General features: G+C 40.0%; 1 protein-coding gene across 4 annotated transcripts in view; it reads left to right on the top strand.

Annotated features, from left to right (window-relative positions):
- SLC17A5 (solute carrier family 17 member 5) overlaps positions 1–18,130 on the top strand; it is a 52,483-nt gene extending 34,353 nt beyond the window's left edge. For 3 of the 4 annotated variants that reach the window (XM_046006763.1, XM_046006762.1, XM_046006761.1), the window contains 2 exons: positions 12,975–13,065; positions 16,732–18,130. In XM_046006763.1, coding sequence (XP_045862719.1) covers positions 12,975–13,065; positions 16,732–16,869 — 229 coding nt within the window. In that variant the 3' untranslated portion in view covers positions 16,870–18,130. The remainder of the gene's footprint in view (positions 1–12,974; positions 13,066–16,731) is intronic. The other variant, XM_046006764.1, reaches the window with a different exon arrangement.
- Positions 18,131–18,790: the final 660 nt, after the last annotated feature.

Here is an 18,790-nt window from a genome sequence, read left to right as displayed (position 1 = left end):
AATAAATATAAAAGTATCTGCATAATAGTGAATTCCACAGGGTACTATGTAAATTTATATTGACAATAATATTGAGATTGAGGTTAGAAATACAATATTTTCTGAGATTAGGAATAAAAGGAAATAGTATATCTCAATGAGATTTTACTTATTAAGATATTTTGTCCTCTCAACTTCTCTGCTTTATACCCAAAATAATTTAAATAGACATATTTTAATATTTAGCCATACTTTATGGATATTATGTTATTTATTTACTTTTTTATATATGTATTTACTTTCACATAATTCTTTCATGAAATTATCTACATTAACAATATGTGATTGCATATTACTTTATCTCACTGATTTAATACCTTGCTAATCTAATCACAAACTTGGGATAGAAGGACCCTCAAAATTTAGAATTCTAACAAAAGTTAAACTGCATAGGCCTATGGAGCCTGTCATGCTTTATACAGTTTGAATCTGGTAGTTGTTTATTTAACTAACAATGGTAACTACTTGCCTTAAACAGTAATATTTTTGTTGGTAATTAGAAATTTGTAAGAGCAATAATTGGTTATATACTGACTAAATAGCCACCCATTTTACAGAGAAAGTGGTACCTTCTTGAGTTAATTATTGTCATAGTATTTCATATAATTAAAATCAATTTAAACTTTCAGAACCAGAAATAGATGTGATTAATTAGTAAACCCATTAGTTACAGTCTTGGCAGTGTTTAAATTCTGAAGTTCAAACATCTCTTGTATAGTTTCATGTGATTTTTATCTTTAAACTAGAAGATTACATTAATCCCACTTCAATATAAAATGTTTCATCTTTTTAATGTAATGCTGAATTACATTTTTTAAAGTATAAAGATCTGATAATCAGAATAGTAAAAATATTACACTGTATGTAAAAAGTCTATTGTGATTTTTTTAAAAAAGCTCTGAATATGTCTCATCCTGTCTAGGAATGTAATATTTTCACATCCCAAAATTTATCATGCATGAAAGTTGTTGTTTTTTTTAATTTTTAAAAAAATTTTTTTATTTGACAGAGATATCACAAGTAGGCAGAGAGGCAAGCAGAGGCAGGGGCGGGAAGCAGGCTCCTTGCTGAGCAGAGAGCCTGATGTGGGGCTTGATCCCAGGACCCTGGGATCATGACCTGAGCCAAAGGCAGAGGCTTTAACCCACTGAGTCACCCAGGCGCCCCCATGCATGAAAGTTTTATTACAATGCCTGTCACATAGAGTGTGCTCAGTAAACATTTGTTGAAGGAATAATCTCTGGTTTTATCATGAGACCAAATGTGTAATGTTGAATTGTTTACAATATACCAAAGTTTTTCGCCAAAAAAAAAATCAAAACAGAAGGAAGAATTTTTGTGTAACTTACAAACTAGGAAATGCTTATTGAGTATACTTACTGGTGAGATAAGAAGTAAAAAAGTTTAGGGGCATCTGAGTGGCTCAGTTGGTTAAGCGTCTGCCTTCAGCTCGGTCATAATTCCATGGTCCTGGGATAGAGCCTCATAGGGCTTTCTGCTCAGCAGGGGATCTGTTTCTCCCTCTGTACCTCCCCTGGCTCCTGTTCTTGCTCACTCTCTCTCACTCTCTTTCAAATAAATAAATGAAATCTTTTAAAAAAAAAAGGTAGTTTAACATAATGATGAAAGGAACAATTTGAAAAGCAAATTAACTTCAAGAAAATGTTGTTCAGGGTGCCTGGGTGGCTCAGTGGGTTTAAAGCCTCTGCCTTCGGCTCAGGTCATGATCCCAGGGTCCTGGGATTGAGCCCCGCATCGGGCTCTCTGCTCTGCAGGGAGCCTGCTTCTCCCTCTGCCCCTACCCACTCATGCCTGCACACACTCTCTCTCAAGTGCTTAAAATCTTTAAAAAAAAAAAAAAGGGAAAGGAAAGAAAAATCTGAATCTGATAAAAACACAACAGGGGCGCCTGGGTGGCTCAGTTGGTTAAGCATCTGCCTTCAGCTCAGGTCATGATCCCAGGGTCCTGGAATCGAGTCTGATGTCATGTTCCCTGCTCTACAAGAAATCTGATTCTCCCTCCCTCTCCCTCTCCCTCCCTCTCTCTCTCTCTGTCTTTCATGAATTAAAAAAAAAAAAAAATTGATACAAACACAACAGAAATAAGAGCCCCTTGAAGCTGAAGGAATAAAGACATGAGATGTCATTTCTGAGGGACAGAGAATAGAAGAAGCCTAACGAAATTGCTGCACAGTGACGTGAGGCATGTATTTGAGATTTACAAAGTAGGGACAAAGACTGATTACCGAAGAAAGGATTCAAAGAAATAGCAAATAATTAAAGAACTGAAATATGTTCTTTAATGCTACTGATTAGAGAAGGAATCTGGAAGGGATTTCTCTTGAAGTGAGTTAAACAAAATGACATTCTTCCATTATGTAGTTTATAGAATCATAGAAAGTGAGAACCAGGACGGATTTACAGTAACTCATTCCTTGCTACTCCAAGTGTGGCCCCAGCCCAGGAGCATCAGCGTTATGTGGGAGCTTGTGCAAAGTGCAGAATCTCAGGCCTGACCCCAGCCTTGCTGAACTGGGATCTGCATGTTGAGGTCCTCAGGTGATTCTTGTGCATCTTCGGTTGCAAGGCCCTGGCCTAGTCAAGTCCTGTCCCTCCTACAACAGACTTACTGTTGAGCTCGCTCTCCATGACACTACAAAAAATAACACCCAGCTCCTGTGTGCAACGAGATCAGTCTAGTTCAGGAAATAAGCAGTAAAAAAATAAATAACTGTAATATATTATAAGTCAGTCTTCCGACAAATATTTATCAAATACCTGCCAATTACCAGCCATAACAGACATAGCCCTGGCCTGTGAAGCTTTTAGTCTAGGATGGTAGAAATGAAAAGCTCACACAGGCAAAAAAAAAAACTTTCTGAAGAAAAAATGAAAGAATACAAGAGAGAGATATAATGTGGATGAAGGAGTAAAGGAAGGTCTGTCTGAGGAAATGACATTTAAGCTAAAGTCTAAGGAATGAATTAAGTTAGCCACCCCTGGGGCAAATAATATATGTTAATAAAAATAATTAAGAAAAAAAAAAAGTTAGCTAGGCACGGACGCCTGGGTGATTCAGTTAGTTAAGCGACTGCCTTTGGCTCAGGTCATGATCCTGGATTCCCAGGATCAAGTAACGCATCAGGCTCCCCTCCGAACAGTAGTCTGCTTCACCTTCTGACCCTCCCCCGCCTTGTGCTCTATCTCTCATTCTCTCTCTCAAATAAATAAATAAAATCTTTTTTTAAATTTTTTAAAAAATAATAAGTTAGCCAGGCAAAAAGGGAATAGTGTTCCTGAGAGAAGAATTTATATGAGTAGGAAAAGAAATCAGTGTGTGTCTTAGTCTACTCGGGCTGCCAGAACAAAATACCATAGACTAGGTGGCTTAAACAACAGAAATTTATTTTCTCACAGTTCAAAGTCCAAGATCAAGGTGCCAGCATGGTTAGTTTCTTGTCAGAACTCTCTGGTTTGCAGATGGGCTGCTTGTTGCTATATGCGCCCATGGCACTTCCCTCGCGTGTCTGAAGGCACACTCGCATGTGTGCAGAGAGAGAAGAGCTCCAGTCTCTCTCATTCTTCCCGGAAGGGCACCCATACAATAGATGGGACTTGACAATAGATTAGACCTGAAGAATAGGGAGAGCTCAAACGTGATGATTTCCAGGCATTCCGCATCTGCAGCTCATAGATGGGTGTGCCACTTACTGGAACTGGGATACCTGAAGGAGGAAGAGTCTTGGAGGAAAATTAAAATTTCAGACATGTTAAATTTTAGATATTTGTGAAAACATCTAGAAAATAGTAGTTAAAGGCAGTAGGATTTATGGATCTGGAACTCAGAGCATTTGGATTGGAAATGAAAATTAAGGAATAATAATACACATTTTAAAGTATTGAAAGACAGAAATTGCCTTGGGAAGAGTGACAAGTGATCTCAGGACTGGATCTTGGCAAACACTTAGCACCCAGAAAGAGGGAAATAACTAGAAAAGGAAACTAAAAAGGAGCAACAAGGAAGACAGAAGGAAAATCAAGAATGTGTTGTCAAGAAAGCCAAGATTGGGGCGCCTGGGTGGCTCAGTGGGTTAAAGCGTCTGCCTTCGGCTCACGTCATGATCTCAGAGTCCTGGGATCAAGCCCCACATCAGGCTCTCTGCTCAGTGGGGAGCCTGCTTCCTCCTTTCTCTCTGCCTGCCTCTCTGCCTACTTGAGATCTCTGTCTGTCAAATAAATAAATAAATCTTTAAAAAAAAAAAGAAAGCCAAGATCATCCAATCTTCAAGAATGGGCTTTGGATAAGAGATAAAGATTTAGATCTACAACATCTAAAGATTTAGATGTAAATCTAATAAAAGATTTAGATCTACAACTTATGAGTTGTAGATAAAGCCATGGAATTGGATAAAATTACTCAGGAAATGATGAAAATCTTGGGAATTCATCAAGAGAAAGAACCTGACGCAAGAGTAACTGAAAAGAAGCAACAGGAGAAAGAGAAGGAAAATAAGTAGAGACTGGAATTCCCAAAGGAGGACTTGATTAACAGTGTCAGATGCCACAGAGAAGCCAAGTAAAGCAAGAGTGAAAATGTTCCTCTCTAGATGGAGAAGTTCATTAAACATATTGGTGAAAGGCTCCTGTAGAACAAGGAGAAGGACGCTAGGCTGCAGTGAGTTAAGGAATGGATGGAAAGATAAGGAAGTGAAGACCATCAGCGTAAAGCAATGATCTCAAAAGTGTGATCCTTAGCCCATCCACATCAAAATCATCAGGAGTGCTTCTTAAAAATAAAGCAGAATCACGGATCACAGGGCTAGGGAAAGAATCTATCTGCATTTTGTCGCTCCTCCCAGTGGTTTTCATGGACTTTAAAAATTTGAGAACCACTGCCAATAAACAACTGTTTCAAAACTATAAACTATGAAGGGAAGGAGAAAAAGATAAAGAGACACACATATTGATGGAAGATTGTCTGGGTTTTTTTTTTTGTTTTGTTTTTTTTTTTTTAAGGTGAAAGAGACCCAGGTTGTAAATGCAGTGAGAAAAGAAGTCCAATAAACAAGGAAAGGTTAAAGCTGAAAGGAAGAAGTGAAACTAGTGGTTGATAGAAGTCAGGAAGGGATGAAACTCAGAGCCCAAGTAGAGCGATTACCTTCCAAATAAGAAGAAATGGAAGGTAGTAAGGTGGGTTCAGTTAAAGAAAAGTTCTGAGTTGAGTGAGATGAGAATGTAGGAATTGTAGTGACTCAAACCACACATTCTTCAACACGTCTCCCTTTGGAAGATGGAGCCTATTTCCCCTTCTCTTGGGTGTGGGGTGGATTTAGTGACTTGTTTCTTGTGAAGGTGGCAAAAGTAGATATCTGACTAGGTCATAAAAGGCATCACAACAGCTTCCTTGCTCTCTGTCTCTCTCAGATGACTCATTTATCATGTAGGGAGGACACTTAGGAGTCCTCCCTTGCCTGCGGCAAGGCCAACTTGGGGAGAACCAAGGCCATTGCCAGCAGCCACATGAGTGAGCTTAGAAGGGAGTAAGGTAGCTCCAGCCAACATGACTGAAGCTTCATGAGAAAATCTGACCCAGAACCACCCAGCGAAACCATTTCTACATTCCTGACCCACAGAATCTGTGAGAGGATAAATATTTGTTGTCCTCGGCTGCAAGGTTTGAAGTAATTTATAGTGTAGCAGCAGATAACTAATTGAAAAATCTTAACTGAGAGTCTTTGATTTTTTGTGACATGGGATCAAGTTCATTCCTGAGACTAAGAAAGAAGATAAGTGAGGAAAAAAGACTTGAGAATCATAAAAGTTCGAATGAGCTACCGGGGAAATTTGTCAGTAAGAACTCATTGAAGGGATTTTTGGCATTCACAAGGATCAGAGGCAATTGGAGATGAATTTTGTACTTCTCTATTTTACAGAGTTGTTCTTTCAGTGGTGTTCAGCAGCCCAAGTGTAGGACTGAAAATGTGCTGTAGGATTGATTTAGGCTTGAGATTTTAACAAGCTGAGGGTTGATGAATATGGGATATGGGAATTGAAGGTCTGGGCATGAGATATCTAGGCTGTGTTATCTTTCAGATGCTTTTAGTTGAAGTAATAGAAATCTTAATTCAAGCTGGCTAAACAGCATAGTCTATTGATTCACTTTAGTGTAAAATCCAGTGACAGTTGGCTTCAGACAAGAGTTGACATCAGCTGTCCACTAATATTACCAAAGGTTCATTTCTTTTCCACCCTCTAGCTTTCATGATATTAGTTTTACCCTGAGACTGGGTGTGCTTCTTAAATCGCACGATGAAATGATTGCCAGTGACTACCAGAATTGCATGCTTTTTTATTCACATTGGTCAGGGAAGAAAAGAATCTTTTTCTCTCTGTACCATGATAGTAAGTCCTGGGCTTCGTTTTGATTGAACCAAAGCAAGTTACATAACCACCCCTGAACCAATCCCTACAGCCAAGAGAATACCATCTGACTTTAGGACAATTAGCACCCACCCTAAAGTTAGAAGTGAAGGAGTCAGTATCCCCCAAACCTCATGGGAATGGATGCTGAGGAGGCCGCTGGTAATGTCCACTACAACACAGGAAGATGTGAGCAGGAAGAACTCATTTTGAAGATGAAGACATTCAGATACAGAGGAATTAGGTGGCTTCCAAAGTCACCCCTAGGAAACGGCAGACCTGAGATTTGAATCCAGGTCTCAGCAACATGATTCAAGCATCTTTCTGCTACATCAGGTTGTCTCTTGAAGACCTTAAAAACTGGTCATCGTTTTGTAGTTATTTTGAGAATTCAGGGAAAAGAACTCATTGCCAAGAACAGATACATACTCTGGTTGCCTCAGTTTATGTGCGTTTATTTTTAAACTAAGTAAATAAATATGAGAAGTAAAAATTGTAAGGAACATAAAAACTGACTCACTAGCCAGCTAGCCAGAAAAAAGGTAGGGAGCCACCCACTCCATTTCATGGAGCTGAAATGTAATTCAGGATTCATCAGGTGCCTTCAGTCCTTCAGGAGCTCTGGAATCTGGCAAGAGCTTCTGGGAAGGGGGGGCGGAATATACATATACATATATATATTTATTTATGTATATTTATATATATACACACACACACATAGGACCTACCTTATACGATTATTGTGAGGATAAAATAGAACACATATACACTTGCTTATACACTTAGCTCATTATAGTAAGTGCATTTGCACATAACACAATAAACTATTATTTTCTGGGAAACTTTGAGTCAGGTCCCATGACCAGGGTTACAAATCAATCCAAGTAAAATAATAAAGGGCTGATTGGTGAGCTCTTAGAAAAGAAAAGGCTGATTACTGAGGAGTAACCATTGGATCATTAACAGCCAAAAGAGCAAAATGGTCTAATTTCTCAACATTTTTAGCCTCATACATATAGGGAACACAATATATATTGTGTGTATATATATATATATATACACACAATGTATATATACAATATATATATATACATCAGGATTTCAAGTAGATCTCCCATGATAACCTTTTGGATAAGTTGGAAAAAGATGAATTGGATGTACAATTAGGTGGGTGTGTAATTGCTAAATTTCAGTGTCATGGCATGTGGATTAAAGGATCTAGTCATTTAACAAACACTGTACCCAGGCACTCTACCTAATGTTGAAGACACAAACATGAAGGTAACATGGTCCCTGTTTGCATCTGTAGAAGCTTCTGGTAGCTTGGGAGGATGGTAAGGTCACATCCTGGAGCATATACTGGATGATGGCCAAGCAGGATCCTGGAACTGGGCTTCAGGCATCAGCTGAGTGGTTGAACTTCATATCTTGAAGACCTTGTTCTAGCCCTGGCATTCTCACAGCCCTAGGCTGTGAGTCATAAGTCAAAAAAAAAGACATTTATCTAGATATAGTATGAAACCAAAACAGTTTAGTAACATAAATGATGCCAGCAAGTAGTTGTAGAAGTTGGTAAGTACACGTATGCACCATGTACTTAACTCCAGATATGTGGTTGTAATCAACATACGTATATATGTGAACAGCATATAAGTAACTTCTAAAAAATATATCGCTGTACAAGTTTAAGGTGATCTCATCAAAGTCAAAATTGTTCCCCTCCCTTATATTTTGATTCAGCCCTTCAGATGAACTTGCAGTTTTTCTTTTCCAACTAGAATTTCTTTGTTAAAAGGATGCTAGGTTGTTTCTAGTTCTCCGTGTCTTGGTTAACTAGGGGATTATCTATCTTTTGACCATGTTGTTGCTTAGTTGCTTTTTCTTTGGTAACAACTGAGTGCCCATGCACTAGATAACGCTGTGATAATTAGAACAAGAATATTTGAGGGTCACAGACTGTTAAGCATTCAGCAACTGGAGCTTATGGTGAAAAATTAAGCTCGAGAAATCCTATAGATTGAATTCAGTGAAGACTATGGCAGCATTATTCAGTAGGCTGCATTACAGATTGTAACCTTATATTACTAAGTACTGATCTGGAGTCAGACAAATTGGGTAACATTTTACAGTGTTTCTTCATCTGTAGTATGGAGATAGCAATCCCTACCTCATGGAGTGGATTTTACTATTAAAATGGGATATATGTAAAAAACTTAACAGCCATGCCTGACTGAAGGTTTTTCAATACACAATCAGTAATCCTATTAACATAAAGATGTGTTTGTGGTATTTTCCAAGACTTTTCCTCTCTAGATTAAAATAGATTTTCTGTGGATAATTTTGTTGCCCAGATACATGGGAATTGGAGAGACTTTTAACAATTAATCCCACAGCACGCTAGTACTGCACCAGCACAGAATACAGACTGGGTCTGTACAACATGTTTTTTTCCCAGCAGTCACCCATCTTTCATGGCCCTGCCTAGCCAAGTGTAATATAAATACTTGAATGAGTTTCTTGGTGCTGACATTTAGGATTTCACAGCATTCGTCTGCACTTAATATCTGTCACTGAAAAGGCCTGGCAACATTGCAGTTGGTTCCTCCTACTGCCAAGGTGTTAATGGTTTAACTAAAAAAAGAAAAAGACGGGTTCTGCCAAGCTTGGTTAATTTAAGATACACTCCCTAAAGGGCATGAGCCAAAAAGACCTGTGCTGTACGCTTTTGTTATTGTATCCAGTACGAACGAGTTTTGAACATAAAAATGTGTGATGGTTGTAGCTCATTGATTTGGTTTCAGCAGGATGTTTTATTTAGGCACTGTATTAGTCAACTCGGGCTGCCGTTCAGAATGCCACAGACCAGAGAGCTTAGAAAAATAGAAGTTTATTTTCTCACAGTTCTGGAAGCTGGAAGTCAGAGATCAGGGACTCAGCACGGTCAGGTTCTGGTGAGAGCTCTTTTCCTTGCTTGCAGATGGCCCCCTTCTCCCTGTGTCCTCACATAGGCTTTCCTTGGTCAGTCCTCACAGAGGCAGAGTGAGTTCGCGCTCTTCCTCCTCTTGCAAGGCCACCAATCCTATTGGGTTAAGACCCTACACTTATTTAACCTTCATTACCTCCTGAAAGTTGTAGCTCCAAAAAAGTCACAGTGGGGGCTAGGGCTTCAACATATGAATTTTGAGAGGACAGAGTTCAGTCCATATCAGGCACTTGTCCACAAGGAAAATGGGGAGAGAAATTGCAGATTAGTCATTTACAGCCAAGACATTGGATCCCTAATACTACTAGAAATAATAGTACCTCACAATAAGACCGGATAGACTAATAAATATCGAGCTTCTTTAATTTGGACCAGAATTGTATTTTATTTTATGATAACACTGATTATTTCGTGAAAATTTAAAGTTCCTGGGGCAGCTCGGTGGCTCAGTGGTTCTGCCTTCAACTCTTGATTCTGGCTCAGGTCATAATCTCAGGGTCCTGAGACTAAGTCCCATGACAGGCTCTGTGTGTTCAGCATGGAATCCGCTTGTCCCTCTCCCTCTGCTACTCCTCCAACCCCTGCTTGTGCTTGCTCTCTCTCTCTCACTCTAAAAAAAAAAGTTCTTTTTTTTTTTTTTTAAGATTTTATTTATTTGACAGACAGAGATCACAAGTAGGCAGAGAGAGAGGAGGAAGCAGGCTCCCCGGTGAGCAGAGAGCCTGATGCGGGGCTCGATCCCAGGACGCTGGGATCATGACCTGAGCTGAAGGCAGAGGCTTTAACCCACTGAGCCACCCAGGCACCCCTCAAAAAAAAAGTTCTAGTTGGACTTTGTATATACCTACATGACTTTTATGAAAAATAAATTATAAATGCCATTTACTTAGTTCACCAATTTTTAACTCCACCATCATCTTTAAATTTTCTTGCTAAAAATATCAAAGCTAACTCTAACCCATGCTCTGAGATCTGTGGTCTAGATACCATCAGTGTACAGGAAATACAGGGAACATAAGATTATGTTATATGATATCTCAGGGATGCAATCTACACAAAACAGAGTGCAGGACTGTCTATAGGACAAAATCCCAGCTTCTTCAGTTGGAAAGAGAGAGAGCAATAAAAAAACGAATAAACTATTGATACACACAACAACTTGGGATGATGTTTATTTGTTTATTTTTTTAAAGATTTTATTTATTTATTTGTCAGAAAGCACAAACAGGGAGAGCTGCAAGCAGAGGGAGATACAGGCTCCCCTCTGAGCAAGGAGCCTGATGCGGGACTCAATCCCAGGACCCTGGGATCATGACCTGAGCCGGAAGGCAGATGCCGAACTCACTGAGCCACCCAGGCATTCCTGGGATGTTTAGCAACCCCCATATGTAATCCAAAAGGTTGCATACTGTGTGGTTCCATTTGGATCAGGAATCAGCACGCTTTGGAGCCAGTACCCAAGAGATGTATTTGCGTCTGTGAGATAAAGCACCAGCAGCCAGCGCAGCCAGTGCCCCGGGGGTCCATGGTCAGGGCCTGGAACAACTGCAGGTCCCGTGCCACTTCTCTGGTCAGCATGTACTGAACAAACATATATGTGCGGGCCCTGCAAATAATAAGGGGAATAAAGCACAAGTTTGCGGTGAGACTGTGGAATCAGAACTAGCAAACTTGACTTAGAGAACAATTCCCTCCTAGAACCCATAGCACTGGTTTTAAGGACAATAAAGTTCTGGGAAGACAGAGCTCAGTGTGAGCCGAATTAGACAAAAGAAGCTTGATGGAAGAGGTGCTGAGCAAGTGGTCTGGACAGAAGGAGTATGGATTTCAGACAGCGAGTGGAGTATGAGGGATAACAGGAAAGAGCATAGCAGATGGGAGCAGCTGGGTGGGAGCTGTCGGAATCCACAGCTCCGCAGTCCGCAGTGACGCAGCCCGCAGCACTGGGTAGTAAGACCAGGTAGGTGGACCAGGGAGGGCGAGGCCATTGCAAATCAGGCAAATGATTATAATCTCCTTAAAGGCAAGCGTTAAGCCATCCTTATAAGTTTTAGAGTAGGAATGACCTCACAAAATTATGATTATTCAAATTAAAACTTACACAGTCTGAGAGGCAATTCAGCTATGTGTAAAATACCTTAAAATTGTTTATTCCAGTAGATTCTGTTTTTTGACCTGGTGCTAGTGACATGATTCTGTTCACTTTATAGAAATTCATCACGCTGTGCACTTATGGTTTGTGTTCATTTCCATATGTATGTTATATTCAAAAATAATGTTTTAGTGTACTTGGTGGGTCCTGGGGGGACTCATAGGGAAGCAGCAGGTAGGTTGCATGTGGACATCTATGAACCCATGAGTGATAAGGGAAATAACCTATCACTTTCTGGCCAAGGTCACATAGATGATCAGTGGTAGAACTAGAAGTCACAGATCTTTAGGTCTCCAGACTAGCAGTTCAGCATGACTTCTTTATGGAAAGTAAGCGTTTCATTCAGCCTTCCTTAGTTTATATACATTCCTTATATATTGGAGAAATCAGACCATTAGCACTTTCCAAATACAAGCAGGAATTCTTTCTTTAAAGATTTGCATCTAAACATAACTAAGAAGGAGTGCCTGGGTGGCTTAGTCGGTTAAGCCTCTGTCTTTGGCTCAGGTCATGATCCCAGGGTCCTGGGATCAAGCCCAGCATTGGGCTCTATGCTCAGCAGGGAGTCGGCTTCCCCCTTTCTCTCTGTCTGCCTCTCTGCCTACTTGTGATCTCTCTGTGTCAAATAAATAAATTTTTTAAAAAAATCTTAAACATAACTAAGAATATCCAACTCCTCTAAGCTTTATTCTTAAAATAAATCAACTTTCCCTGAGTTATTAAAAATGCATTTTTTGTTATATATACACCCACACAATGTGTACCAAACTTGTCTATTTCTGGGAAGTATGCAACGACTTAGCTATACGCATATACATGATAAGTGGAACAAGTAAATCGGAAATTGTTATGTTCAATGTTATTTCATTTCATAATAGTATATTAGGAATATATATATAAACAAAAATAATTAGAATATTTACCAAAGTATTAATATCAATTCTCTCTATATGGAAGCACAAAGGTAATTTTATTTTCTTAAGTTTTTTTAATTTTCAACAATGAAATAGATTTTGTAATCAGGAAACAAATTCCTTTTTTTTTTTTAAACTAAAGACTCTTAAGACACATCAAACTTCCTGTCTTATACAGTCCTGTACCCTGTACGAAAATCAATCTCAACACTTTTCTAAATCACCACAAAGAGAATTTTCATTTCAGTGGTGGTGTTCCCCTATGTAATATTAGAATGCTTATTAACTATTGAAATGCAAGTTTTTCACCAGCTAAATATATTCAGTCCAGCTTAGTAAGACATTTCATTTAGACATGAAATTTCACAAAATATAGAGTGTTCTGAAAGTAGTACAGCTGTCTGTTGAAAGAAGCTACTTCAGTGTGTAACACAGTAATAAATGTCTATGAAAATGTTTTCTGCAGGTATGCTGGTATCCTGCTGGGCATCACAAATACATTTGCCACTATTCCAGGAATGGTTGGGCCTGTCATTGCTAAAAGTCTGACCCCTGATGTAAGTAGATAATTTGCTTATCAACTGCAAACGTCTACACAGTTCACTTGAGCCTACACATCTGTGTCAAAATTGAGTATATTTTAATTAAGAGTAAAATTCTGAGTGTTTATTCTTATGCAATCCTTTACATCAGCAAAAAGCCAAGTGCCATACTGGACAGGAAAATATATTTTCTGAGAACACCCCTTGGTTTTTAGACAAAACAATAGAACTAAGTTCAATGAAGCTGTTGTAGCTGACACCACACAAGTACTTAAAAGTGGTGATATTTTACAAGGTAAGTAACTTGTGTCTTTGGTCCGAACAAAGAAAAAACTGGCAACGGAAAGTTATTCAAGAAGTGGATCCACAAAGGTGAGGTATCAGGAAGTCACGTGGGAATGAGTAAGGAACTGGGGAAGTGATCACCACTGAGAGGAGCAGAAGACTTGCGAAGACACGGCAGGTGTCTTCACATCTTGAAGGACGACCACATAAGAGATGGTGACTTATTCTTGGCAGTTCCACAAAGACAGGTGAAGAGAAATAATGAGGACACAATAGGAAAATTCTGTTTCAAGTTGTCTACTCTGTGGAAAGGGCTGCCTTATGAGTTAGCGAGCCCTGAAATAGTCAAACATGGATTCTACAGGCATTTCATAAGTGACTATTAATATACCAGGTACTGAGGATCCAAAGGCTAAACGACAAGCTTCTGCACTTGTGAAACTCCTCATTTAGGGATTGCACATAATCAAATAGCAAAATACGGTAACGAATGCTGCAGGGGAAAAAAAAAATGTGTGCAGGGTGCTGGGGGCACAGGGGAGAGAGCACTCGATTTGTGGGCAAGGAGCCCTGGAGGAGTGAGCCAGGTGTGGGAAGGGCACTGAGCCTCCGAAATGCGGTGGGCCCTGGGGTGGTCCCACCACCAGCCAGGAGGCAGCGTGATGCTACATCAGTCAGCAGAGACTCAGCACTGTACCAGTGGCTCACAGTGTGTAAGAAAGAAAAATAAATGACCTCTGACTCAAAATTTCTGTTTAAAAAAATCTAAAGCCTGTTGAAATATATTTTTTAAGTGGCTGACTTAAAGCTCTAAAAGAGACTTAATTTTCTCTTTGTCTCTGTGATCAGATTAACACCACCTAATCCTTAGAATTTCAGAATATGCTTACAAACTTTATTACTAAATATAGAGATTTCAGATGTGTATGTGTTCACCACAATGAGTGTTCCTATTTCTTCTCAGCTCCCGCCATTCATTCATTCATTCATTTCAAGATTTATTCATTTAGGAGAGAGAGTTCCTGCATGCAGGGGGAGGGGGAGGGGCAGAAGGAGACAAGCAGACTCTCTGTTGAGCGGGGAGCCTAACGTGAGGGTTTATCCCAGGACTCTGAGATCATGACCTGAGCCAAAATCAAGAGTTGGTCGCTTGACAGACTGAGCCACCCAGGCGCCCCTGCTACCACCATTTCTGATTCCTTACTTGAATGAATCCAAGCCTCCTTGTTACTATGTTCTCTCACTTCACAGAAATGGATGTTGGGGAAGTTGTGATTTTTTTTTTTTCCCTTAGAATTCTGTGTCTCGATATGGACATGTCAGAAATGTTTAACCTTATCTCTGCGGAGCACTGTGGCAACACAGGAACCTAAGTCAACGTACTACCATGTACTAACTTCATTTATTGTGGATAATCGTAGTATTTCTGCTAAGAATACCTGGATTCCTCAGTTAAAGTCTTGAATGTTTGTAAGTGGGTACTGAACTGGATTTGGATAGGCTATCATAGCATTTGTTTAATGTTATTAAAAGGATATTATTTTTTAAAGAAGAACACAGGGGTGCCTGAGTGACTGAGTTGGTTGAGCATCAGACTTTTTAAAAAATACTTTATTTGGGGCGCCTGGGTGGCTCAGTGGGTTAAGCCGCTGCCTTCGGCTCAGGTCATGATCTCAGGTCCTAGGATCGAGTCCCGCATGGGGTTCTCTGCTCAGCAGGGAGCCTGCTTCCCTCTCTCTCTCTCTCTGTCTCTCTCTCTCTGCCTGCCTCTCTGTCTACTTGTGGTCTCTCTGTGTCAAATAAAAAAAAATTATTTATTTATTTATTTGACAGAGAGAGATACAGCAAGAGAAGGAGCACAAGCAGGGGGAGTGCAAGAGGGAGAGGCAGGCTTCCCACTAAGCAGGGAGCCCGATGCCAGACTCGAAGCAGGGCTCGATGCAGGGCTTGATCTCAGGACTCAGGGATCATGACCTGAGCCGAAGGCAGATGCCTAACAACTGAGCCACCCAGGCTCCCCAAGTATCAGACTCTTAATTTCAGCTCCAGTCATGATCCTCGGGGTGGTGGGATAGAGCCCTGCATCAGGCTCTGTGCTCAGTGTGGGGTCTACTTGGGATTCTTTCACTCCCTCTGCATGCACGCATGCACACACTCTCTTTCTCTCTCAAAATAAATAAAATCTTTAAAAAAAAAAAAAGAGAAACACATACTTGCCTTTACAATTGTAATTGCTCACAATTGAAAATTATTGCACTGCCTCAGAAACTTTGCAGAATGAGCCAAGTACAAATAAGTTAACATATTGTTAGCATATCTAAATAGTTACTAAAATTTAAGATGGATTTCTAAGGTTTTATTTTACCAAAATACACGAATCGCTAATCAGCATAACTTAACAACCAGAGTGCTGTCTTTCTCCATGATTTTCCTTTTTTCCTAAAAAGAATGACCTCATACTAGCTTCCTAGTGCCTTTCCTTTTTCTTCCTCATTGCCAATTCCCCTGCTTGCTGTTTCTTTTCTCCATGCTGCAGATGTAGCATCCTGGTTAGACGACATTGCAAAGTCCAAAAAATGGTTGCCTTAAGTTAGTCACATGACCCAGAAATTAGCTAACTGCCTGATCTTTTTATACCACTGTATTATACGCTAAACAATTGTGTTCTGTTGATCGCTTAACTGGCAGATCCCATCCATGTCCTGTTTTGTGGGTCAAACAGGAGTTCTCTGTGCTGGGCCTCAAACTTGAAATTCAAAGCCCATCTTAACTCATCTTTACTTGATCTGCCTTATATCTCCCACCTAAGAACTAGGGCAAGCATACTGCTTTCCTAGTACCACATGATTAAAAGCCATGCCATGTTTTATTTTGAGTAAATCTGAGTCAACTTTGAGTAAATGTTGGTGTAGAAATACACAGATCCTAAGTATACAGCTGGATGAATGTGTTCACACACTCATGTAACCAACCCCGTCAAGAAACGGGACATTATCTCTCTCGCAAAGCCTCTGGGCGCTCCTGGCTGCCATTCCCCTTTCACCCTACCAAGAGGAGCCCCTACTCCTACTTTTAACACTATGGATTAGTTTTGTGTAATTTCGAGCTTTTATATAATAGAGTTTGATAAAAATGCAGTCATTTAATACGTACTCTTTTTTGTCTGGCTTCTGTGTAAGATTTTATTAGTGAGATGCATCTACGTTGTTGTAGTTCATTCATTTTAGTTGCTGTATAGTATTCCACTGAGCAAATATATCACAGTTTCACTGTTGAGGGAGCTTGGGTTGTTTTCATCATGAGGCTTGTTGTAACAGTCTTGTGATCCCACCTTTTCTATAAAGCTGACTATGAACAAAATTTTTTTCATGTGCATGTTTCTCTTTCTCCCTGTAGAACACTATTAGAGAATGGCAAACAGTTTTCTACATCGCTGCTGCTATCAATGTGTTTGGTGCCATTTTCTTCTCGCTATTTGCCAAAGGTGAAGTGCAAAACTGGGCTCTCGACGATCGACATGGGCACAGAAACTGAAGGAACCAATAAATAATCCTGTCTCTATTGAAGTATTTTTGTTTATCATGTAACCTAAAAGTGCCTTTGATATTTTAAATGTGTATGCAGTCTATGTAAGAAAAAACTGGATGAAATTTTTAAGGCTTGTAATCATGAAATGTCACAAGTTGCCAGATTAGTAAAATTGGCTATTTTTAATCATTAATAACATGTATCCTGTAACTTACATTTGAGGGTCATATATCTGGCTGTAAATCAGGCAACATAAAGTAGGGGAGTTCTATTGATTTTTAAGGGGCATCCTTGAAGGAATGAGTTGATGGACCCCTCTATACCTTTGCTTAATTAAACTACATGATAATTCTCAGGTCTTGGTAAATACTTGTTTTTTACTCCTTTTCTCATATAAATTATTTGTTGACCACAGCCCCTGACACTTGGGTCTCAAAGGATAGCATCTCCACAGAGCTGCCAGCCACGGTATAATCTGGCCTGGCAGCCACACAAAGGGAAGCATGCCCAGGCAGCTGCCAAGCATTCCCTCCCTGACTTCAGGGACAGTGCCCAGCATTTATCAGAGGCGGCATCCAAGGCCAGGGTCAGTGCCCAGCCTTGAGATGGTGCTCTTCCCCTGGGCGTTGTTAATGTGTTGAGAAAGATGCGAGCAGGCCCAGGGCAGCAAGAGCCACCTCCGCGGTCTCCATACAAATCCTCACACTTTCCCTTTCCCCACACACTGGAACGTTGATTGGCATGTAACCTTCGAGAGAATGGTGTGATGCCCAATTAGCTGCAAATAAAATCATCCTTGATTAAAACTACTTTCACGTGAATTAGAACATCTGCGTTCTCTGGGCTTCGCCAGAACAAGTAAAAAAATTTTCTTAATACTCACATTTTTTTTTTCCATTTGGCTACATGTTAGCTTCTGGTTTCAGTTGAAAACTGAAGTGACTTTTATTTGGCCCCATCACCTACAACCAGTAGTGGAATCATCCTTACTGCGGTTGCTAAAATCCTATCTTCCAGTTTTTCCTCCGAACCACCTTCCAGTGGCTCTTGAGCACGCTTGGAGGGCATTTATGTGATTTAGAACTTGATTTAAGTTTTGCTGTGTTTGTTCAACACTACCTGTAACATTTTTAAGTAAAACTGATTCATGTATGATGTGGATACATTTCTGTAAATTTATTTTTAAATCTGTAAATAGCTTTACATTGCCATGGTGGTATTTCTTTTATAAATCATCACAATAAACATTTTTGGATTGGTTTTTGGATCTGACAGTCCTCTGGTCTTCTCTAATATCTTAAGTGGCTATGTGACATCTCTGCCATCCTCCTCAAGCCACCAGGCTACCTCCCCAGGCCCCTCTCTGTGCTGCCACCAGGCCAAGGAGACTCAGGCCATCTAAGGGAGACAGCATGAGGAATCTCTATTGCCATCAGCCTGCCCTTCCTAGCTCTGCAGAGGGCCCGCCTTCTCCCTGAAGCATATGCCTACACCACAGACAGTACCTCTCCTACCGCTCTAAGCTCTTCACTTAGTAATTCCTCTGTAATTTGCTTCTCAACCTCCACCTCTCTTCTCGTTCTCTTCAAGACACTCAAATCTTCTCTAACCTTTAAAAACAAAAGTATGAAATTCTTCTGGGGACATAAAACCACTGATACATACAGAGTTTCTCTACCATGATATTCAAGAAACCAGAAAGAGTGGTGGCCTGGAGAGAGGAAAATAGGCAACCAAGGGTAGGAAGGAGAATTAATTTTCACCTTACCAAATGTGGCAGTATAACTATTTAAATTAAAGCATCATTTAAATAAACGAAACACCTATGCTCAAGCTACTACATAATCACCACCAGGTTTTTAGCTGCCCAATGGACATCCCCATCTGGTTATCTTCTCCGCACTTGGGACTTTAAACCCAACATCTC

Source organism: Meles meles, chromosome 5, assembly GCF_922984935.1.
Source record: "Meles meles chromosome 5, mMelMel3.1 paternal haplotype, whole genome shotgun sequence".
NCBI lineage: Eukaryota > Metazoa > Chordata > Mammalia > Carnivora > Mustelidae > Meles > Meles meles.
The sequence above is the reverse complement of the archived record's forward strand: the minus strand, read 5'-3'. Positions and strand labels throughout refer to the sequence as shown.